Source organism: Bos javanicus, chromosome 12 (genome assembly GCF_032452875.1).
Source record: "Bos javanicus breed banteng chromosome 12, ARS-OSU_banteng_1.0, whole genome shotgun sequence".
In the NCBI taxonomy this organism is placed as follows: Eukaryota; Metazoa; Chordata; class Mammalia; order Artiodactyla; family Bovidae; genus Bos; species Bos javanicus.
In genome coordinates, this window is record NC_083879.1 from 31,829,587 (window position 1) to 31,853,322 (window position 23,736).

At 50.2% G+C, this 23,736-nt stretch overlaps 1 protein-coding gene across 2 annotated transcripts in view; it reads left to right on the forward strand.

The window, feature by feature from the left end:
- FLT1 (fms related receptor tyrosine kinase 1) overlaps positions 1-23,736 on the forward strand; it is a 205,240-nt gene extending 181,504 nt beyond the window's left edge. For both annotated transcript variants that reach the window (XM_061434869.1, XM_061434870.1), the window contains exons 23-30: positions 1,137-1,259; positions 2,971-3,082; positions 4,811-4,910; positions 9,001-9,106; positions 9,592-9,734; positions 14,026-14,110; positions 17,200-17,288; positions 20,990-23,736. In XM_061434869.1, coding sequence (XP_061290853.1) covers positions 1,137-1,259; positions 2,971-3,082; positions 4,811-4,910; positions 9,001-9,106; positions 9,592-9,734; positions 14,026-14,110; positions 17,200-17,288; positions 20,990-21,191 — 960 coding nt within the window. In that variant the 3' untranslated portion in view covers positions 21,192-23,736. The remainder of the gene's footprint in view (positions 1-1,136; positions 1,260-2,970; positions 3,083-4,810; positions 4,911-9,000; positions 9,107-9,591; positions 9,735-14,025; positions 14,111-17,199; positions 17,289-20,989) is intronic.

Genomic DNA, 23,736 nt, shown 5'->3' on the forward strand with positions numbered 1-23,736 from the left:
CACTGTTTTGCTTCTTTGCTCGGCCTGGATGTGTGGATATACACACGGGCAAGCACAAACCTTTGCTATAAGTTCACTTTTCCTCATATTTGCTAGTATGTAGGCCCTTAAATGGGCTTCCCTGGTGGCTCATTGGTAAAGAATCCGCCTGCCACTCAAGAAGACGTGGGTTCAATTCCTGGGTCAGAAGATCCCCTAAAGGAAAAAATGGCAAGCCACTCCAGCATCCGTGCCTGGAAAATCCTGGACAGAGGAGCCTGCCAGGCTACCATCCGTAGGGTCACAAAAGAGTGAGATACAACTTAGTAACTAAACAACAACAGGTCCTTAAACGTAGAGTGAACTTCACAACACACTCCTTAGTCTGTCCTGATGTGAGTGAGGAGGTTTGAGAAATGACTCTTGGGTACCAGTGAAAGTGTTAGTGCTAAGTCATGTCCTACTCTTTGCAACCTCTATGGACTGTAACCCACCAGACTCCTCTGTCCATGGGATTCTCCAGGCAAGAACACTGGAGTGGGTTGCCATTCCCTTCTCCAGGGGATCTTCCTGACCCAGGACTCCTGCATGGCAGGTGGATTCTTTACTGTCTGAGCCACCAGGGAAGCCTTGTGGGTAGGGTACCAGTGGGTAGATCTTAATTCTAGGGGAAGAGCTTGCTGGGTTTCAGACTAGATGATCCCAGCATCCATGCTCCATGTTTTCCCCTAGCATGCCTCCAGAACTGGTCAGAATCTCAGAGTACACAGCTCCACATCTGTTAGCTCATCCCAGGGGAGTCCTCCTAGGAAACTCCAGCTGGGTGGTGATCTGGTCTCAGCAGCTCAGGATAAAAGGCTATGGGGAAGTTGAGCTCCCTGGGAGAATGGACGGCCAGCTCTGTTTACCTGATGCCATCCTGCAGCACCGGGGCAGAGAGGATTTGGGGCACCCCTTGACTTGGGGGCCTCCAAGGGGTCTGAATTTGTAGAGAGAAATGCTTCATGTTTGGGGCGACACCATGTGCACAGAGAGTTGGTCCCTTCATGTAAAGGAAGCATGTGACATGAGTCCCCGAGTTAAGAACAGCAAGAAGGCTCAGGAAATTCCTGGATGAGATTAAGACAGCATCGATAATGACACTGTTTTTACTCTAGTGCATTCATCGGGACCTGGCCGCACGAAACATACTTTTGTCTGAGAACAACGTGGTGAAGATTTGTGACTTTGGCCTTGCCCGGGATATTTATAAGAACCCCGACTATGTGAGAAAAGGAGATGTAAGTCCAAAGTTTGATGTTTGTTTGACTCATTGGGGCCCTATCATTCCTAAACCATAGACCAAAGCCCTTGGTAAATATTTACATTTCCTCGGCAGAGGTCCCCAAACAACAGACTGTGCAGACAGGCTGGCCCCACGGCCTCTGGACCCGAGGGTCCTCGCACGGGGCCCAGAGAGGCCCTGCTCTCCTCCTCCGGTCCTTCCCTTGGCCCCAGCCCAGCTCCTGTCCCTTGGACCCTTGACCGCTGGTCAGTAGCCCTGCCGAGCCCATGTCAGCCCCTCCTCTGCCCCCCCGGAGGGAGTTCCCCAGGCAGCTGGGAGAACAGCCTGGACTCTTCCCCTCAGATAAAGCTGGGTGATGGATTCGGCAGGTGTACACGTCTCAGGAAAGGGTGGGGGTGGCCGTCCACATGACCTCACTGGGGAGGAAATCACGTCCCCTTCGGGTCCGCCCTCCTGCCCAGCATCTCTGCTGGCTCACACTGGCCTCTCCTCCTTCCCGTCTCTGGCGATAAGTGTTATTTCCACTTTTAGAGCTGACCTCCCGTGTCCTCTCCCCTCTGGCCTTTACCCTGAAGGCTTCATTATGTCTGGGTCTGGGCCCAGACAACTACTCTCTGCTCCTGGCTCTCAGAGCGAGCACACAGGTCATCCAGAGAGCTTGTTAAACTGATTCCAAAGTCTTGAGTGGGGCCTGAGAAGGTGCCTCTCTCTAATAACTCTTCAGGTGTGGCGGACTCAGCCAGTCCCAGGATTCTAGTCTGAGAACCACGCTCGCCTGTCTCTCTTCTTTCTCTCTTTCTTTGACCTCACTTCCAGGCATGCAGGATCTTAGTTCCCTGACCAGGGATGGAACACACATCCCCTGCATCGGAAACCTGGAGTCTTAACCACTGGACCCCGTTGGGGGAGTCCCCCCCCCCAGTTTCTTTAAAAGGAAAACAACAACAGGCTTTCCTCGAGAGCCCTGACTTACAAAGATGGCAACTACCTGGGTGGGTGTCTGTGCTCTCTCCTGTGCATCATTCAGCCTCTCCCCAGCCCTCCCCGCTCTATTTTTCTCTGTCCCTGACTCATCCCAGGGTCCCTGTCAATCTCCATCCCTATAAAGCCATAGGGCCGGACCCACTGGGACTCCCATTCCAAAACCAGTCACACGGGGCCCTAAACACTATCACCTTCCTTCTTTTCCACACCTTTGCCCACACCTCCAGTCAATGACTTAAAATCCTGTGTTTTATATCGTAATGCCTTTCAAAACTCCTCCTTGTTAAGAAAAATTCCTGGAAATGATCGATTTCCCAGATACCTTCTATCGGGTTGGTCAAAAAGTCTGTTTGGATTTTTCCATTAGATGTTACAGAAAAACCCCAAGGAACATTTTGGCCAACTGCGTAATTCACAGGGCTCTTTCCCAGGTCCACGTGGAGTGCAGGCTGTTTGAGGAAGGAGGCTTTCTTACAGAGTCGGGTGCTCTGGGCACAGAGGAAGGGCTTACTAAACAGTTACTGCCCGTCATAGGGATGAACACAGCACACTTTCAGGGCCACACTTTAGGCTGACGTGCACTCTCCATCCTAGGAAACCCTGCTGCTCCGGGAAATGATTTAAGGCCAAGCGTTATCTGGGAGGTGACCCCCGGGTGCTCAGGACAAATGTGCTTTGTTTGCATGCCCTCCTGCTCAAGGCGTCCCTTCGCCCTTTTCCAGACACGACTTCCTCTGAAGTGGATGGCTCCCGAGTCCATCTTTGACAAGATCTATAGCACCAAGAGCGACGTGTGGTCTTACGGAGTGCTGCTGTGGGAGATCTTCTCCTTAGGTGAGTCTAGGGGCAGGAGGAGAGGGGACAGCTGCCCAGAGCTGAGCGTCCGCCTCCTCTAGGGAATCACCTGGGCTGAAGCAGCCACTAAAACCCATGCGGGGGCTCAGAGTGGTGTGCCCATACGTGCCTGGACCACAAAAAAACACACAGGGGGCTGCAAGAGAGGTCTGACTAGAATACAATCTCCAGTCCCACTTACCTCCAGCCAAGCTGGCTACCCCTTCCCTGTCTTCCTAATTCCCTTCCCTTGTCCTAAATTCCTCAAACACCCAGAATCTTTAATACCCACACCTCTCTGCTCCCTGCATCCTTCCACCCAAAACCCTGCAGAATTTCCCAGGAAAGACCCAACAAGCTCAGCTCACCCCCTGCCTCTGTTCAGCATGGCTGGCCCCAGAAGCCGGTTCACACAGGATGAACGGCAGAAATGTTGGTTGTGTGCGGGTGCACTCAGCTTCCACCAACATGCACTGCGGTGGCTAAAAACCTGGTCCCAGGCCCGCGCTGCCAGATGCGTCCGGCGCCCACATCTGGCTGCAGACGCACAGCTGATGCTCCGAGGCCTCCCTCGAACGGCCGGGTCTAGCCAAGAGTCTTTCTAGACTTTGCCAAAACCTTGCCTCTCAGAGCAAATAAAAGTCACCCAGTAACATCCCTGGCTTCCTGTAATGTGGGAAAACCATTCCCCTGCTTTCGATGACAGGCACCTGTTGCCTGCAATCTTTGAAAGTGGCTTGGCGGCTGCAGTGGCCCCGCGGGGACACAGCGCCAGCGCCGCACGCACCCAGCTGCTTCCTCCCAGCTGCGGTCACTCCAAGGTATAGACAAACAAACGCTGAGAGAGACTAGCTGCCAGGTCTGGGCTGGGGCCGATACGGAGGCCTGCTCACCCCCAGCCACAAATCCCTCCAAGAAGGGTTGTTCCCTGCGATCCTGGCCAGAAAATTTGGCAAAAGGGCAAAGTCCCGGTTCCTCTGGCCCTCCAGGCCCGTGGGCAGCCCCTCAACCTTCACATCAGCCCGCCCAGTCCCGGCTCCCAACCCTCCTCCCCCAGACCCATCACAGCAACTGCCCCTCCCCCTGCTCAATGCTGTATGAGGTTTACAGGAAAGTAGGGAGTTAAATGGAGAAGGCAATGGCACCCCACTCCAGTACTCTTGCCTGGAAAATCCCATGGACGGAGGAGTCTGGTGGGCTGCAGTCCATGGGGTCGCTGAGGGTCAGACACGACTGAGCGACTTCACTTTCACTTTTCACTTTCACGCACTGGAGAAGGAAATGGCAACCCACTCCAGTGTTCTTGCCTGGAGAATCCCAGGGACGGGGGAGCCTGGTGGGCTGCCGTCTATGGGGTCGCACAGAGTCGGACACGACTGAAGTGACTTAGCAGCAGCAGGGAGTTAAAATCCCAACGGATGAGTCTCTAAAGGATGGGATTTGTCTAGAGTTTCTTCTCCGGGTTGGGGGGGGTGGGGGGCCCTCAGACACCAGCCTTTCTCCTGACCATACAGACAGGAGCAGCCCTGGGAACCAGGCAGGGGGCATCAGACACCCAGCACCATGGGGCCAACCCAGCTGCTCTGTGGCCGTGCTGTGTGCCAAGGGCCCTTCCCGTCCCTGGGAATTTGCCACCAACCATCACCTCGGAGGAGGAGACAGACACTGAACTGGCCCGCATGTGCCCAAGGCTGTAACACGCCCTGTGCTCTCTCGTCCCTGCTGCAGGTGGGTCCCCCTACCCGGGGGTGCAGATGGACGAGGACTTCTGTAGCCGCCTGAAGGACGGGATGAGGATGCGGGCACCCGAGTACGCCACGCCTGAAATGTGAGCCTCCCCCACAGCCCCTCTACTCCCACCCGGACCCCCATGCCCCACGGTTCCACCCAACACCAGGCCTCCTCAGGAAGGGGACGCTCTGTTGAGTTTCAGAATCCCCCATCCTGGGAGATACAGGCCAACCCTTGTCTCCAGGGATGCCCCTGAGTACCCCCGTGGGGACCCAGCATCTTCCAGAAGTGGGACTTCAGGTCCTGAACCATCCCTACCCGGGTCCTCCCTCCACCCCGACACAACATCCAGGTGTGAGCCTGGGAAACCCTGAACAGACCACCCAGGAGCTGGGGCCCAGACCTTGGGGGTGGCTCAGACTGGGAACCAGTGGGCTTGGCAGGCAGCCGGGGTGGAGGCCAGCAGGGGAGCAGTGCTGACCCCTGTCCACAGCAGGGATCTGTAGGGGCTGGTCTGGAATGCAGGGGAGACGGGAGGGAAAGAGGCCTCCTATTAGGACCTGGCTGGACCTGTGAGCCCAGGGCCTTCCTGACAGCTCTCCCCAGTGGACAAGTGCTCACTCGCCCTGCAAACACTTTTCCCTGAAGCTCTGGGCCTGTTTTGCACTCTGAGGCCTGGGCAGGAATGTGATGACCCCAGCAGTTTTGTGTCCAGCTGCCATCAAGGACTCAGGGGAGCCCCACCACCACCACGTCCCCCCGCCCCACAGCAGCACCGCCTTTCCTGCAGGGCCCTCCCATCCCACCCACACGGCGGGGGCCTGCTGGGAGCCCTGCGATGGCCTTCAGGAGGAGCTAGAGGGAACGAAGGAAGTGGGGCTTGGCCAGAGTGCAAGGCCGCTCTCTTTCCTTCACGGTCCAGAGACGAGCTAGGTCAGACCTGGGACGAGGCGGCCCGAGGACTCGGGCCACAAGGGCAGGGCTGGGAGCAGCCCAAGCGTAGAGGGAGAAGGGGCCCGGGCTCGTCAGGTGCGTGTGGTGCTTTGGCCAGGAAAGCACAAGGCCCTTCTGGGAGCTGGGGAGACAGCCAGGTGAGCCCCAGGCCCGGCCGGGCTGCAGAGAGAGAAAGGCAGGAGGGCTTTCTCTCGTTTAAAATGAGAGGACTCTGCACTTTGCGATTTAAGTATTTCCCCTGCTACAATCTTACTGGAAGACCCCAGACGGCGTTGGGGGCAGGTGGGCGGGAATCGCCATCTGAACTGAATGAGCGATGGAGCTAGCCTCTAAGAAGTGTCGTGACTAGTTAGCTACGTACAGAGGAGACAGACAGAAAGGTGGTCCTCCAGACTCCCTAGACCACAGGACTGTCAAGTTAGGAACATACCCCATGGTCCTTAGAAGAAATATCTCTGACATGTTCACTCATGCTTTGAATTAAATATTTCTGCCCACTTTCCATATAACCTGAAAGTCACAAGAACAAATTCCTAGTGACTAACAGTAATAATTGTTGGTGTGCAGTTGCTAAGTCATATCCAATTCTTTGCGACCCCATGGACTGCAGCACGCCAGGCTTCCCTGTCCTTCACCATCTCCCAGAGCTTGCTCAAACTCATGTCCATTAAGTTGGTGATGCCATCCAACCATCTCATCCTGCCGCCCCCCTTCTCTTTTCAACTTCAACAATAATGACAATTGCAGTCATTAACAGGTTTATTATTTATCAGTTACTTAGTGCTTATGAAGAGTCAGGCACTATCTTAAACACTTTAACATATACCCATTTACCTCATTCTCATAACAGCCTATGCAGTGGGTGCTATTATTATCCCCGTTGTACAGATGAGAAAACCAAGGCACAGAACACAGAAGTGGTTTGCCACTTTGCTAATTAGTTATGCAAACCAAGTCTGAGTCCAGAGCCCCCAGCACCACACTGCACACCTGCAGGGTGTGTTTCCAGTTCTCACACTTATTCTGGTCCAAAACAACTCACATCAACTTTGGGCCCCACATGGCCTTGGACTTTATGAAAGCTTCAAATCTTTATATATGAAGAGCACTTGTACCCCAGCTTAGAGCTAGAGAGAATTCCTCAATTCTAGGGAGTTTCTTATAGAAATTATAAAAAGCAGCGGCTTTGGGAAATGTTTGTTAAGTCCAGAATTCAAGAACGGACACAAGTATTCGTATGGCTGAGTTCCTTCACTGTTCACCTGAAACAGCCACAGCATTGTTACTTGGCTACGCATGCAAGGTTGTTTCAGTCATGTGTGACTCTTTGCGACCCCGTGAACTGTAGCCTGCCAGGCTCAGGTCCATGGAATACTCCAGGCAACAATACTGGAGTGGGTTGCCCTTGGCTATACCCCAATATAAAATGTTTTTGGCGTTTAAAATTTTCTTTTAATTAAAAAAAGAAGTCCAAAATTCAAACCTTAAGCATTTGAAAGCTGATGGAGCCATTTCCACATTGCTTGTACCAATAGCGGGAAGACGTGGGTAAGGATAACGTGCACTCTCAGAACTTGGGTCCTGTGACCTGAACTTGACCTAAATTGATGTGCACTTGGGAGCCTGGGTGATAGCTTGGACAGGAAGCTCCCTCCACAGGCCCCCTCATCCCTAGCTTGCTCTGCGAAGGCCTGTGGGGTTGGGTGTAACTGGTATCTCTTTTTCTTATTAAACCTATTTACTTAGTGATGTAAAACGGTTTAATGTTGAGTCATTGGTTCCTCGCCCACAGCCTGTTTGATCAGATGTCTTTCAATGAGGAGGAGAAGTAATGAATGTTTTGATTTTTTTCTTTTCCTTTGGTGTTTGCAGAGATGATTCGCATTGAATTTTAGGCAAAAGGATTGGAAATCAGAAACCAGGGATCAAAATAAAAAACAGCAATAGTTGTAGGTGGTCCCTTTGGCTGTTTTCAGCAGAGAGGAACTTGGGAGCACCCTGCTCACAGCTCTTACATTTCCTCCACCTCCGCCTTTCAGCGGTGAAGCGATGCTAGTTGAGATAAGCCTGCAGCCTCTTCTTGACCAAATGCTGCCAACTCTCAGACCCACCTCCCTTTTTTTGCCCGGTTCAAGCCTTTCTTGCTTTGGCTACTTTTCAATAGAACATCTATGTATCTTTTCTGGGTGTCCCTGGTGGCTCAGTGGTAGAGAACCCACCTGCCAATGCAGGAGACGCAGGTTCAATCCCTGGGTCAGGAAGATCCCTGGATAAGGAAATGGCAACCCACTCCTGGAGTTGCCTGGAGAATATTCTTGCCTGGAGAATCCCATGGACAGAGGAGCCTGATGGGCTACAGTCCATGGAGTTGCAAAGAGTTGCATATGACTGAGCAACTAAACAACAACAAATGTATATACAACTGTGTGTGTGTGTGTGTGTGTGTGTGTGTGTGTATAACTGCTCTCCCAATAGCCTCTGAGAGTCTGTTTCTTGCTAGAGACCAGGGAGCCTTAGACAAGATAAGGCAGATTCATGCCAGCCTCTGCCTCAGCCCTTATACCAGAGCTGAGGATCCAAGACTCGAGTCTGTGACCACCTGCCTCTGCAGAATTTCTGCACCTGTCTCAATAGATTAGTTGGATGGTATCACCGACTCAACGGACATGAGTTTGAGCAAACCCCAGGAGATGGTGAAGGACAGGGGAGCCTGACGTGCTGTGGTCCATGGGGTCGCAGAGAGTCAGACATGACTTAGCTACTGAACCACCACCTTAATGTGAGATCCACATGGGACTGTCTTATGTTCCTCTAGGCCACTGGCCACTGGCAGGCTGGCCCAGGTTCCCTGGGTGGGGCACGTGCCTGGAGCCCCCACTCTAAGGCATGGAGAGGTCAGGGAGGTCTCTCAGGTCAGGGAGAGTGAAGGAACCTTGAGCACGGCAGCCCCCATCCTGTGTGCCCAGGGAGCAGGGGCAACACCCCAGAGTTATAGTCCCTTCCTCACTCCCAGCTTCCTCCATGTCTATAAGTTCCACTCCAAGCAAGACCTGGCCCAAGCAGCCTTTTATGTATCACACTGTGTACCCACAATTTAAACAGAGTGAACACTACATACTGCAAAAAGCATCATCTTTATACGCATGACAATGCCCACCCCGCTGCTGACATGTATGGTAACCCATGTACCCACTACCGCCTCCAGCCGTCTCTATTTTCCTCTCACCCAACAGCTACCAGATCATGTTGGACTGCTGGCACAAAGACCCAAAAGAAAGGCCAAGATTTGTGGAGCTTGTGGAAAAACTAGGTGACCTGCTTCAAGCCAATGTACAACAGGTAAATTTATATAGACTATCAGAAGGCCAGATGCCTTTGATGTTAGTCAAGGGGTGTCTTCCTTGTCTCTCGTTATTTAGTGGCTATTAACAGCTGAGATCGGGCTTCCCTGGTGGCTCAGTGGTAAAGAATCCAGCTGCCAATGCAGAAGACATGGGTTCTACCCCTGAGTCTGGAAGATCCCCTGGAGGAGGGAATGGCAACCCACTCCAGTATTCTTTCCTAGAGAATTCCATGGACAGAGGACTCTGGTAGGCTACACTCCATGGGGTTGCCAGAGTTGGACACAACTTAGTGACTAAACAACAGCAACAATAGCTGAGATCACCAGCAAAAACACAAACAAAAAAGTGCATATATGCAGAAGTATCATCTCAAAACACAACCAAGATTATGGAAATGACATAGTTGAAGTGAGACAGTGCTGCAGAGAAATAGGCTGGAGTAGAACGCGTGTGATCAGAGCTCCACCTTTGCTGTTTCAGGATGGTAAAGACTACATTCCGCTCAACGCCATCCTGACAGGCAACACTGCGTTTACGTATTCGACACCTGCCTTCTCCGAGGACTTCTTCCAGGAAGATATTTCTGCTCCAAAGTTTAATTCAGGGAGTTCTGATAATGTCAGGTAAGATCTTTTCTTCTCCAACTTCATTTGATAAGATTTTCAAACTTTAAAAAAAAAAGTTCACCTCCTAAATTCAACCGTAACATGTTGCCTTAGTCTGTCTGTGGGCTTTGCCAATGGCTCAGTGGGTAAAGAATCCACCTGCCAATGCAGGAGACAAGAAGTCACAGGTTCAGTCCCTGGGTCGAGAAGATCCTCTGGAGGAGGAAATGGCAACCTACACCAGTATTCTTGCCTGAAAAATCCCATGGACAGAGGAGCCTATATTCTGTGTGTGTGTGTATGAAAGAGGACATACACCATTGTAATGCTTTGCCTCTAAACACTTTGGTATACATCTTGTATGGAGAAGGAAATGGTAACCCACTCCAGTATTCTGGCCTGGAGAATCCCACGGACAGAGGAGCCTGCTGGGCTACAGTCCATGGGGACATAGAGCGTCAGACTTGACTGAAGCAACTTAGCATGCACATATATCTTGTAAGGGGTGTTCTCCTGTGCCAGCACACCAACATTATCACAAAGAAACTGATAATCTCTTCCTCTTATTAAGTTTTCAAGTTCCCATTATTGTCCCCAAATGTCTTCTGCACCTTTTTTAAAAGCACCATCCGATCAAGAATACCTTGCATTTCCTTCCATTTCTTTAGTCTATCTTCCTCCCGAAGAACTCTTCCATCTTTTCCTCCTCGATGACCTTGACTTTTTTCATGATACCTTCAATACAGTGAAAACAAACTGGATTTGTTTTCTCACCTGACAAACTACAGTATCTCTTGTTAGCGCGAAGGAAACTGGAGAAGGGGTGAGGGGAGGCAGATACACCGAGTGGCCATGCTGGATAAGGTTAGCACCTTGGTGCCAATAGTGACGCGTATGTTCCACTCACTATAGTAAGTCCCCTACATACAGACGAGTTCCATTCCAAGAGTGTCCAGTTTATTAGTACGTCCAACCAAGTTAGCCTAGGTACCCAACCGACACGATTGGCCACGTAGTACTGTAGTGTAATACAGTCATACTGTATTACTAGAAACCTATTACAGTAATACTTGACTGTAATAGGTTTATAATACTTTTCCCACAAATAATATATAACAAACACAAAAAGGAAAACATTTTGAATCTTACGGTACCTAGTACAGTAGAACAGCTGGCACATAGGGGCTGGCATCAAGTGAACAGGCAAGAAGAGTTCCTGGCTGGAGAAGGGAGAAGAGGTGGGAGATGGTAGAGCTGAAGGGTCATCAGCAGTAGGAGATGGAGGGCCAGCTGTGATGTCACACTGATGGCAGCTTCTGATTCCTTGCTGGATTCAATTCTATCTACCCTCTTGCTTCTGGACATCCTGGGCTTGATATAAGGATAGTGTACTACTGTGCTGTACCGATGGAGAAGGCAATGGCTCCCCGCTCCAGTACTCTTGCCTGGAAAATCCCATGGACGGAGGGGCCTGGTGGGCTGCAGTCCATGGGGTCGCTAGAGTCAGACACGACTGAGCAACTTCAGTTTCACTTTTCACTTTCATGCATTGGAGAAGGAAATGGCAACCCACTCCAGTGTTCTTGCCTAGAGAATCCCAGGGATGGCAGAGCCTGGTGGGCTGCCGTCTATGGGGTCGCACAGAGTCGGACATAATTGAAGCGACTCAGCAGCAGCGGCAGCAGCGCTCTACTGAACAGTAGTGTTTAAAGCACACAAAAGCACAGCCACTTGTAGAGGAGGCATGCACACAGCAACGTACGCTAGACAGGTAAACTAACTTAGACCACTGGACATGCGAACACACATTCGTTATCTTTGAAAACTCATAACTTCGCATGCAGCGGACTTACTGTACAGCGAGACATATGCTTTGTGGTCTGGTACGGCACTGGGCTCTTTGCATACATCACCTCCTCAAGACAGTCCTAGGAAGGAGGTACTATTCCTATGACACAGATGGAGACATTAAAGCTCTACAGAGGACAGCTTGCCACAACCATGCAGTCGGAAAGCGGCAGAACAGAGTTTCTAACCCAGGTGTTCTGATGCTCTGTCACTGTCCTTTGCAATCAGTCAGAACCAGAATTAGGACTTTCAGGCTATTCTATGGGCCTCCTAGCAATTTTATCTGCAGTGAGCTTCCCAGGTGGCGCTAGTGAAGCGACTTAGGATGGATGGACGGAGGTATCCTCCTAGACCACCAACCTCAGTTCAGCCACGCGTGGCAGGCCAGGGAAGAACTGGGAGGATTGACGGTCTGGGACAGGCCTGGAAGAAATCCAATGGCCAGTGCAGATTTGTGGGGTTGGGTCACAGGTCAGCGACCGATTCATACTTCACAGACCAGCCCAGATGAGTCATCCATTGTTTTAAAGAGGAGACAAGTAAGCCTGGATTGAATAATAAATTAGCAGAGGCAGATCAGGTCAGACATGGGGGAGGGAAGTATTAAACTGACACGGGCCCTTCCAGCCTCTTGCTTAGCCTTTGCCAGACAGGGCGCTTGCCTAAGAGATGGGCCCTGTCGGTGGTGACAGGGTCTCAGGTGAGTGTGTGTACAGTGGGCCACTGAACTCAGCAGACAGTCACAAGGACGTCATCCAGTTACTACTGCTTCCTCCCGATCTGTAATCGTAGGGCTGGATACACCAGACAGCACCGGTGCTTGGATATACACCACTGAATCGGCCGTGCGGCCCTCACGGGTCATGGCCTTTCAGAAGCAGCAGCTGTACACTGATGAAGCCGCATCACCTCTCTGGGCATCGTCTCCTCCCTCCGTCACATTCAGACCAGATGACAACTCAGGGCTCTTCTCGGCCTGACGTCATCTGGCTCCCTGAGGGACCAGAGGCCTGGCCACTGCTGAGTCCCTCAAGGGTCCCTGTGGGGTTTTGTTCACAACAGTGCAGTGAGGGCCATATGAGTGATTAGAAACCACTTGCTGGGATTCCCGGGGCACGCAGCCAGGAACCTGCAGCTTCAAAAGGTGTGAGGTCACTCCTCTGGCATTCGGGTTCATCTTAGCTGGGATGGGGTGCCTGTGATCTCCTGACTAATCAAAACTGAAGGCGTTATCCTGACCTGATTATTCTTTTTTTTTTAATCAGCATTTTTAAATTTTTTATTCATTTTTTAAAATTTATTTAATTGGAGGCTAATTACTTTACAATATTGTAGTGGTTTTTGCCATCATTGACATGAATCAGCCACAGGTGTACATGTGTTCCCCACCCTGAACCTCGCTCCCACCTCCCTCCCCATCCCATCTCTCTGGGTCATCCCAGTGCACCAGCCCTGAGCACCCTGTCTCATGCATTGAACCTGGACTGGCGATCTGTTTCACATATGATAATATACATGTTTTAATGCTATTCTCTCAAATCATCCCACCCTGGCATTCTCCCACAGAGTCCAAAAGACTGTTCTATACATCTGTGTCTCTCTTGCTGTCTTGCATATAGGGTTATCGTTACCATCTTTCTAAATTCCATATATGTGCGTTAGTATACTGTATTGGTGTTTTTCTTTCTGGCTTACTTCACTCTGTATAATAGGCTCCAGTTTCATCCACCTCATTAGAACCGATTCAAATGTATTCTTTTTAATGGCTGAGTAATACTCCATTGTGTATATGTACCACAGCTTTCTTATCCATTCGTCTGCTGATGGACATCTAGGTTGCTTCCATGTCCTGGCTATTATAAATAGTGCTGCGATGAACATTGGGGTACATGTGTCTCTTTCAATTCTAGTTTCCTCAGTGTGTATGCTCAGCAGTGGGATTGCTGGGTCATATGGCAGTTCTATTTCCAGTTTTTTAAGGAATCTCCACAGTTTTTTAAGGTTCTCCATAGTGGCTGTACTAGTTTGCATTCCCACCAACAGTGTAAAAGGGTTCCCTTTTCTCCACACCCTCTTCAGCATTTATTGCTTGTAGACTTTTGGATAGCAGCCATTCTGACCGGCGTGAAATGGTACCTCATTGTGGTTTTGATTTGCATTTCTCTGATAATGAGTGATGTTGAGCATCTTTTCATGTGTTTGTTAGCCATCTGTATGTCTTCTTTGGAGAAGTGTCTGTTTAATTCTTTGGCCCATTTTTTGACTAGGTCATTTATTTTTCTGGAATTGAGCTGCAGGAGTTGCTTGTATATTTTTGAGATTAATTCTTTGTCAGTTGCTTCGTTTGCTATTATTTTCTCCCATTCTGAAGGCTGTCTTTTCACCTTGCTTATAGTTTCTTTCGTTGTGCAAAAGCTTTTAAGTTTAATTACTGACCTGATTATCCTTTCTGCTTCTTTAGATATGTCAATGCTTTCAATTTCATCAGCCTGGAAAAACTCAAAACCTTTGAAGAATTCTCACCGAATGGCACCTCCCTGCTTGATGTAAGTAACAGAATTAACCTCCTCAGCACACCCCGGGCAGCCCCCCATGCAAACACAAACCCCAACTGTCTGGTTGCTCTAGGTCACCAGGGGCCAGTCATCAGTGGTGGCTGAAATGACACTTCCAGGGGAACGGCAACAAGACATGGGACATACAGAGCTAATCTGAAAGTAGTTCTGTAGTCTGAAGATGACCCAGAGCTCACCCCAGGGCCCAAGTCCTTGGCTGGGCATAACCTTAGGAAACATCCTTGGGTGTTTCTAAGCATCTTGGCTGTCAGGGGTGGAAGCCTGCTATCCCAGCATCAAAGCAACTCAAAACTGTGCGAGGGGCGGGGCCTCCCCTCTGAGATCCTGGCACAATCTCCGAGACCTCTTGCTCCTTCCCACAAAGTTTTCAGAGCTGAGCAGCCAGGCTCCCACCCAGCCGCATAGAGAGAAGCAATCCACACAGCCCTGGCAAACAAGAGGCCTCAACTCACCTGTCCCTTTAAAGGTTTGGATAAGGGGCTGAGAGATTAAGGGGAGGAGACAGAGAGCTGGACCAGAGCGTGGTCTCCAGACACAGTCACTGGATCCAGGACCACCCATGCTCACAGAGCCATGACCCAAAAAAGGCCTGGAAAGCCTACTGTGGTGAGAAGGTGGTGACCTCAAATGCTGTGGTCACCGCTGGAAAATGCCCAAACCCTTCAAATACACCAGATAGAGAGAAAAAGATGACGTGAACATTAAACAAACAAAAAAAATTACAAATAAGCTGTGACTACAAAGACAAAGTGCTGGAAATGTTGCTTTGCTGCTTAGAATGCTGGTTTTAAGTCCAAGGAAATGGCACTGAATACAACATGCAAGGTTTCTTTGACCCTTAGCCCTCCCGACCCTGATGCACTGGGCCCTAGGGCAGTATCCTTGCTTAGGTTCCTCCCTGATAGTCAAGGACACACGCAGAGACACATAAGAGACCCAAAGGGTGGCAGGAACTACGTGTGGGGTCCACTCGCTGGAAACACCATTTTGACAGTATAAGGAAGGCCCTGCGTAAAACTCAGTGCTAAATATGACCCAGTGAGTAAACGGAATTGCTGGAAACTGTAACTCAGTTCAGTTCCATCGCTCAGTCGTGTCTGACTCTTTGCAACCCCATGGACTACAGCACACCAGGCCTCCCTGTCCATCACCAACTCCCAGAATTTACTCAAACTCATGTCCATTGAGTCAGTGATGCCATCCAACCATCTCATCCTCTGTTGTTCCCTTCTCCTGCCTTCAATCTTTCCCAGCATCAGATCTTTTCAAATGGGTCAGCACTTCGCATCAGGTGGCCAAAGTATTGGTGTTTCAGCTTCAGCATCAGTCTTTCCAATGAACACCCAGGACTGATCTCCTTTAGGATGGACTGGTTGGATCTCCTTGCAGTCCAAGGGACTCTCAAGAGTCTTCTCCAACACCACAGTTCAAAAGCATCAATTCTTCGGCGCTCAGCTTTCTTTATAGTCCAACTCTCACATCCATACATGACTACTGGAAAAACCATAGCCTTGACTAGATGGACCTTTGTTGGCAAAGTAATGTCTCTGCTTTTTAATATCCTTTCTATGTTGGTCATAACATTTCTTCCAAGGAGTGTGTTTTTATTTCTGACAAAATGTGGTCCACTGGAGTAGGGAATGGCAAACCACTTCAGTATTCCTGTCTCAAGAACCCCATGAACAGTATGAAAAGGCAAAAGGATAGGACACTGAAAGATGAACTCCCCAGGTCAGTAGGTGCCCAATATGCTACTGGAGATCAGTGGAGAAATAACTCCAGAAAGAATGAAGGGATGGAGCCAGAGCAAAAACAACACACAGCTACAGATGTGACTGGTGATAGAAGCAAGGTCTGATGCTGTAAAGAGCAATATTGCATAGGAACCTGGAATGTTAGGTCCATGAATCAAGGCAAATTGGAAGTGATCAAACAGGAGATGGCAAGATTGACATTTTAGGAATCAGCAAACTAAAGTGGACTGGAATGGATGAATTTAACTCAGATGACCATTATATCTACTACTGTGGGCAAGAATCCCTTAGAAGAAATGGAGTAGCCATCATAGTCAACAAGAGAGTCCAAATTGCAGTACTTGGATGTAGTCTCAAATACGACAGAATGATCTCTGTTCGTCTCCAAGGCAAACCATTCAATATCACGGTAACTCAGGAGGGTCTCAAACCTCCATACAATCTTCAAGAAAGAAAATTAAACCTGTCTTTATTATTTCTCACTCAGTTGTGTCCAACTCTTTGTGACCCCATGGAGTGTAGCCCACCAGGCTCCTCTGTCCATGGGGATGCTCCAGGCAAGAATACTGGAGTGGGCTGCATTCTGTTTTCCAGGGGATCTTCCCGACCCCGGGGATCAAGCCTGGGTCTCCTGCATTGCAGGCAGATTCTTTATCACCTGAGCCACCAGGGAATCTTTACATATCACTGCCAAGTCAGCTGCCCAATTAGCTTTAACATATTTACGCAATAGTTTGCATAAAATAGCATAAAAGTTGACTACGAAAAATGCTCACCTGTTACCTGCAATTTCCCATTTTGATTATATTTGCTTTCTTCACCTGCAGGAAGAAGGGTCTCTGAGTCACTGGACATAGTGGCCTCTTGTAATTGACAAGGTTTAGACTGTCCAGTTGGAGAAGGCAATGGCAACCCACTCCAGTTCTCTTGCCTGGAAAATCCCATGAACGGAGGAGTCTGGTGGGCTGCAGTCCATAGGGTCGTGAAGAGTCAGACACGACTGAGCAACTTCGCTTTCACTTTTCACTTTCATGCATTGGAGAAGGAAATGGCAACCCACTCCAGTGTTCTTGCCTGGAGGATCCCAGGGATGGGGGAGCCTGGTGGGCTGCCGTCTATGGCGTCGCACAGAGTCAGACTCGACTGAAACGACTTAGCAGCAGCAGCAGACTGGCCAGTACGGAGAGAGTGCTCTGTCCACACAGGGAGGGAGGCCAGATGCTGGAGTGACCTCAGACATGCATCCCAACGTCACGAACCCCTCTGGCTCAAGCAGGAGCTGTAACTCTTCCTTCTTCCCTGCAGGACTACCAGCTGGATAGTGGCACCCTGCTGGCCTCCCCCTTGCTGAAGCGCTTCACCTGGGCAGAGAGCAAACCCAAGGCCCCACTGAAGTGAGTAAGGAAGCCGGGGGTGGGGGGCTTTTCTCACTTTCTGGAGGGGCAAGAGGGACGATGCCCGGGAGGAGGGTTTCATGGCCATACTTGAGCGCTGCCTGCCCTCCTAAACTGCAGTGTCCAGGCTGTGCAGAAAGCTCTTTTCCCTGGAAGGAAAGTAAAGAGGGCATAAAACCAGACATATGGACACGGCTGGGGCAGGGGGAGGAAGGAGAGAGTGGGAGGCATGGAGAGAGTAATGTGGAAACATACATTGCCATATATAAAATAAAGAGCCAATGGGAATTTGCTGTATGACTCAGGGAAGTCACACCGGGGCCCTGTGACAACCCAGAGAGGTAGGATGGGGAGGGAGGTGGGAGGGATGTTCAAGTGGGAGGGGACATGAGTAAACCTATGGCGATTCATGTTGATGTTCGGTAGAAACCAACACAATCCTGTAAAGCAATTATCCTTCCATTAAAAATAAATGAATTTTAAAAAATCATTAAAAAAAAAAAACAAACAAACAGAAAAAAGCAGACACTTGAGCACCATGCTCTGGAAAGGAAGAGTGGGATTTGAGAGAAGACAGAACACTCCAGCAAAGAGAAGCATAGTCTTTCAGCGGAAAGGAGCTGGACGTCCTCAACTGTGAACAGTGTACAGTCCGGACCAGAGACCTGTCCGAGGGGGCGGGGAGAGAACGCACACCCATTACCCGCTGGGGGCCTGCAATGAGGGGACAAGAAGGGCCCCGGGACAGTCGTCTAGTCCTAAGACGCGCCATCCTGAGACCCCAACTCTTCCAAATGAAGGCTCGTTTCCTGTTAGAGCCCGCTCTCCTGCCTCCACCGGGCAGCCAGTGACAACACTGTCAGAACTACCAGGGCTCTCGCTGCACTCTGCACGGCCGGCTCCTCTCCGTGCTCCTCTCTGCCCAGCGATATCGCTGGGCAGGGCAAGGCCCACCAGATTTGCCTTCCTTTCCTGGTTCAAACATCTGCCCTGGACCCTCCCCCCGATGTGGAACCGTTCTGCCCCTCTTTTATCTCAATCAGGGATCTGCAAACTTCCCCCACCCCTTAAACAGAGTTCCCAAAACACTTGGGAGAAGTTGGGCCGCCTTCGGTAAGCAAAGGACCCGAAAACAAGATTTAAAAAGTGAACAAAGTCTTCAGTTCCTCCACAACACAGGTGGAGTGCTCCCTTCTCTTTTCCTCAAATTCTCAAGCACCCTATGTTTTCCATACAGTTGAAGAGCTAGGAGAACAAGAGTACTTTGGGGGTGGACTTGTTTAAAAAGGGAACCGTGCCTAGGGAAGTCAGGTGACTTTTTACATCTTTCATGATCAATACTTTTGGTGGAGTTGAAATGCTGTTTTCATTCTGCATTTGTGTAGTTTGGTGCTGTGTTCAGAGTTAAGTGTTTTCAGAAAAGTATGTTCTGCATGTGTTTTTTTACAGTCTAAATTCTGACTGCCGACAAGTTTCTATTGTACGAAACTTCACTTAGATGGTTTTTCTACTGAATGCAGACCCATTCGTAAGGGGCCAGTGGTAACTGCTCAACTCTGCCACTTATAAAAGCAGCTGATAGACGAGCAATAAAATGCAGCTGTGTCCAGTCAACCATACTCACAAGAGCCGGTGGCCTTGGCCAGGGAACACGTGAAAATCAGCTTCACCTCATCAGATATCAGGGCAAATGCAAATCACATGAGCCACCTCTTCACCCCCACCAGAATGGTTTGAACCAGGGATGTGGTTCTAGAACTCTGGTCCTCACTAACCAGAGTCAGTGTTGATGAGGACGTGGAGGAATTAGAACTCTGGATGCTTGCTGGTGGGAACATGATATTACTGCAGCCACTTTGGAAAACAATCTAGCAGTTTACAGAGGAAAGCAGTCCTCAGAAGGTTAAACAGAGTTACTCTGAGCCAGCAATGCAACTCTGTATGTATACATATACCCCACAGAAACGTATATGCGAATATTCATAAGAATCAAAAGTAGAAACAACTCTCGTGTCTATCAGTTGGTGAACCGATAAATAAAATGCATATATCCGTACAAGAGAATATTTGTCAATCAAAAGTACGAGGTACTGATAGGCGGCTACAACATAGATGAACCTTGAATTAAGTGAGAGGAGCCAGTTGTAGGATTTCATTTATATGAAATGCCCAGAGTACACTTTCAATACGTATACTGTACAATATGCAAACATGTCAATAAAACTATTGTTTTAAAAAACAACAACAAACCAAACAGGTGGCCAGCTCACAGGCTAGTTTGCAGACTCTGAGGTAAACCAAAGGGTGTCCGCAGACACCTGTGAGCAGTGGGGCCCCAGCTCATCAACTACAGAGGACTGGAGGGCTGTGGACGCTCCCCGACGGACACCTGCGCACCTGCGTCCTCTCCACGGGCACCCAGGGACCCCGAGCCCAGTCCTGGGCAGGTCACAGGACACGGAGTGAGGGGGAGAAATGGGGCCCACATGTTCTTGTTTCCTGCCTTGAAACACTTCCAGACCTTTGTGGAAAAAAAATGGTCCACTCCGAGACCAACATACAGAACATGGTTCAAAGGCTGGGTGCGCCAATCTCGAGCCAAACGGCCAGTGGCACGCGGGGTTCTCACTCCCACCGGTGTTGCTGAAACTATCAAATACGGAGGACCAGACCAGCTCCCCGCCCCACCTGCACCCAACCCAAAAGCCAGTCTTTTCGCCCTGGCCAGCGACACACTGCCCGGAACCGAACCAAACCGAATGCTTCTCTCCTCCGGAGCACAAACTTGAGAGGGAGAAACTTACCAAGTTTCTGTAGCACGTCCTAGGCATTGCTCCAGGCGGCCGCAAGAACTTTGCATGAAGTCGGTGGCTCAGAACGGGAGAAATGGATCCTCTTGCAGTTCCGGAGGCCGGACGCCCCAGAACGAGGTGTCGAGGTGTCGGCAGGGCTGCATCCCGACATGAGGCCCCCTCCCCCACAGGACATCCTGGCCAGCGCCTCCTCCAGCCATGACGCCCCCGGCACTCCTCCTCTATGGCCGTGGCCCCGCTCCTCCTGCGAGCGCTGTGATGCCCCCGCCCGGACACGTGGGATTGCATTCAGGGCCCACCTGGTTGATGCAGGAGGCGCCTCCTCTCAAGATCCTCTATTTTAATCGCAGCTCTCCCCTTAGAAGATGTTGTTCACAGACTTAGCATCTTTCAGCCAATCCCAGGTGCTAACGGACCCGCGGAGGGCAGCGCTGGACCCAAGCCTGGGAGCTGTTTTCCACCAGGAATTCTGGATTTGTTTTAACTAATCCCACCCTCCGTCCCTGGCCAGTGGAGGAGAGGCCGTGGGCAGCTCCAGACACCCCAGCCTAGTTCGAGGTAGGACTCAACAGACTCACTCTGGATGGGTTTGAACAAGTGTTAATCCTCCAGTCGACTCCAACTCTTTGCGATCCCATGGGCTGTAGCCCACCAGGCTCCTGTGTCCATGGGATTTTCCAGGCAAGAATACTGGAGGGGGCTGCCATTTCCTTCTCCAGGGGGTCTTCATGCCTCAGGGATCGAACTCGGGCCTCCCAGCAGGCAGATTCTTTACTGACCAGGGAAGCCGCTGGGCTTGAACAAAGCGCCCACTCAAGAGTAGACTTTAGTGTTTCCAATAAATCCATTTTGTACAATTGATTTTTTTTCTTTCTTTTCTGTCTTTAGCTTGAGAGTAACCAGTAAGAGTAAGGAGTCAGGCCTTTCTGACCTCAGCAGACCCACGTTTTGCCACGCCAGCTGTGGGCACCTGGGCGCGGGCCACCGCAGGTTCACCTATGATCACTCGGAGCTGGAGAGGAAGATTTCCTGCTGCTCACCTCCGCCCGACTACAACTCTGTGGTCCTGTACTCCACCCCACCAGTCTAAAGCCTGATTCTGCACAGCCTTCTTTCTAGAACCACGTGTGTATTTATAAACCCCAGAAAACTAGCTTTTGCCAGTATTATGCATATAGAAATCGACACCTTTTCCTTTCCACAGGAGCCGGCTGCTTTTGTGTGTGTGTTTTTTTTTAATAGTGCTTTTGTCTCTCTTGACTAACAAGAATGTAACCCCACATAGAGGAATAGTGACAGAGCGCCACTGCCGACCCTTGCAGGACTCAGCGGGGAGGAGAAATCCTGACCCCGGAGACCCCACAGCCTCCGGGCTCCAGGTGGCTCAGGACACACGCTGTCACCTGTCACTGCGGCTCGGACTCTTTGGGCCAGCAAGGCCTGTGCTGTCAGAGGCATGGTTCTGGGGTCTCCAGCAGGCTCTGTGTGTGTGGGGAGGGAGAAGACGGGGAGAGTACACAGGGCAGGGGAGGGGGACTGGAGCTGCACCTCGTGGGGCGGGAGTGAGTAGAGGACAGTGCCACTGGGTCCACCTTGGAGAATCCATCCAGGGAGCAGACAGGACGGAGGGGTGATTCGAGGTTTAAAAAAAAAAAAAGCCAAACATAATTGTTGGAACTATCAAGCAGATTGTAAAACCTTAGGTGGGCTCACCCCAGTGAGTCTGGTCTGTCATGTCACCTCTTAGGCTTAAAGCCACGTTTTCACAGATAACGTCTGCTTCTATTTTGAGTATTCATATATAGTCCACTTAATTCACTTCTTTGTTCTAACATGTTTCAATTAGTAATCAAAGGAAGCTGAGGAGAAGGGCAACAGTCTTGTGGAGGTTTTCTCTAGACCCAAACTAGGATAGATGGAGAAAAAGGGAAGGTGGGAGTGAAAACCCCCTCTCTGCACCAGACCAACTGCCTGAGACCGAGGGGACTGGAGGACAGGAAGGCAGCCACGTGTCCTTCTTACTCAGTGGGGACCCCAACTCTCTCACGCTTGTCTCCTGGACACAAGAGCAGTAACCAATGTCTATGAAGCACTTTATGCTCCTTGAGGAAAAAGGTGGTGTGTGATTTATGCAAGATGTTTCTAGAACTGGGACTCAGGATATTAGTTAATGAGCCGTCAGTAAGAGAAAAGCCTCTTTTCACCTACTTTGGGCCCTGCCTCGGGTCTGAGTTGTGACCGAAATAGGGACAGGGTACAAAAGGGCGCCCACTTCTTGGGGCCGAGAGGCCCTGGGTCCGCCACCATCTCTGCGTGATTCTGTGTATTTAGGGTGTGTGTGCACCTTCTGGGGCCAGTCAGGGCCAGGCAGGCCACCAGGAATCACTGCTCCTGGTGGAGAGGAGGATGCTTACCTTGACGCAGGTGATGTAACCCTAGAACCTGAGACAAAGGTGATAGATAGGCCTGGACATCCTGCCCTGGCCAGAGGGCAGGGGACTGGTGGAGGCGGGGGTGGTCACAGTCTCGTTTCAAGGTTCTTGGTGTGAAGAGACGGGAGAGTTGGCTTGTCCCCAGCCAGAGAGCTGCTCCCGGGGTGGTGGTGGGAGGGGACCTCTGCTGGAGGAGCCTCCAGCCAGTCTCCACCAGGAGCCGAGTCCAGACAGCACGGGACCAGGGACCAAAGGCGGGGAGAGCTTTGCTCTTCCTCTTTACAGGCACAAGAGCACCTGTGACCACTGGCAAGAGTAGCAATCAGGTAACCGGGAGGAGGTTAAGCAGGCAAAATATAAGAAGCTTGAAATTGAGTCTCTGGTTCTTTCAAGTCAGTTAAGGATCCAGCAATTAGGGAAAACAAAGAAAAACCTTAGCTATACGTATATGTCTTGATTTCAGCAATCCGTTCTTTAAGAGGCCTTAGTAATACCATTTTTCCAAAAGACAAAGAACCCTTTAGACTGTGTTAATCTGGCTTCCTCAGAGACTCAATGGAATCAGAGACTCTGTCCAGCAGTCCAGCTCCATCTGAGGTCTCAACATAGAACAAAAACTGGAAACCGGGAGGAAAGACGCTCTCCAGTGGGAAAGGGCTTGTCACAGGTAGGTGCCCTGAAGCAGCACAGAAAATTAAATCACTAATGAATTGATGGCATTATTAGACCCATTTGTCAATTTTGACAAAAATGGTTGGCATGAACAATTAGGGGGCAAGGACCCCCTTTCCAGGACTTGTGAGATCACGTAACCCGAGTATGGTGGGTGGGAGGGGACTGAAACCACGCACAAGCTTGTCTCTAGTTGTTCTCAGAATGACCCTCAGACCCGAGGAGCAAGTGTGTTCAAAATCCTGATAAGGTTACTTTTGGATGTCAAACGGGAAAAAAACACTTGTTGGCCTCTTGTAACTGATTAAAGGAGCGCGCCTTTGACTGACAGTGGTGGTAACTATATGTATATTTGTGTGTGTGTGTTGTGCAGAACTATTTAAGGAAACTGGAATTTTAAAGTTACTTTTATACAAACCAAGAGTATATGCTGCAGATTATAAGTGAGACAGAATTTTGTCCTACATCTCTAGTCACTATGAATGTATTTTGTATGTTATCTTCATATAATAAAATTAACTTACAAAAACA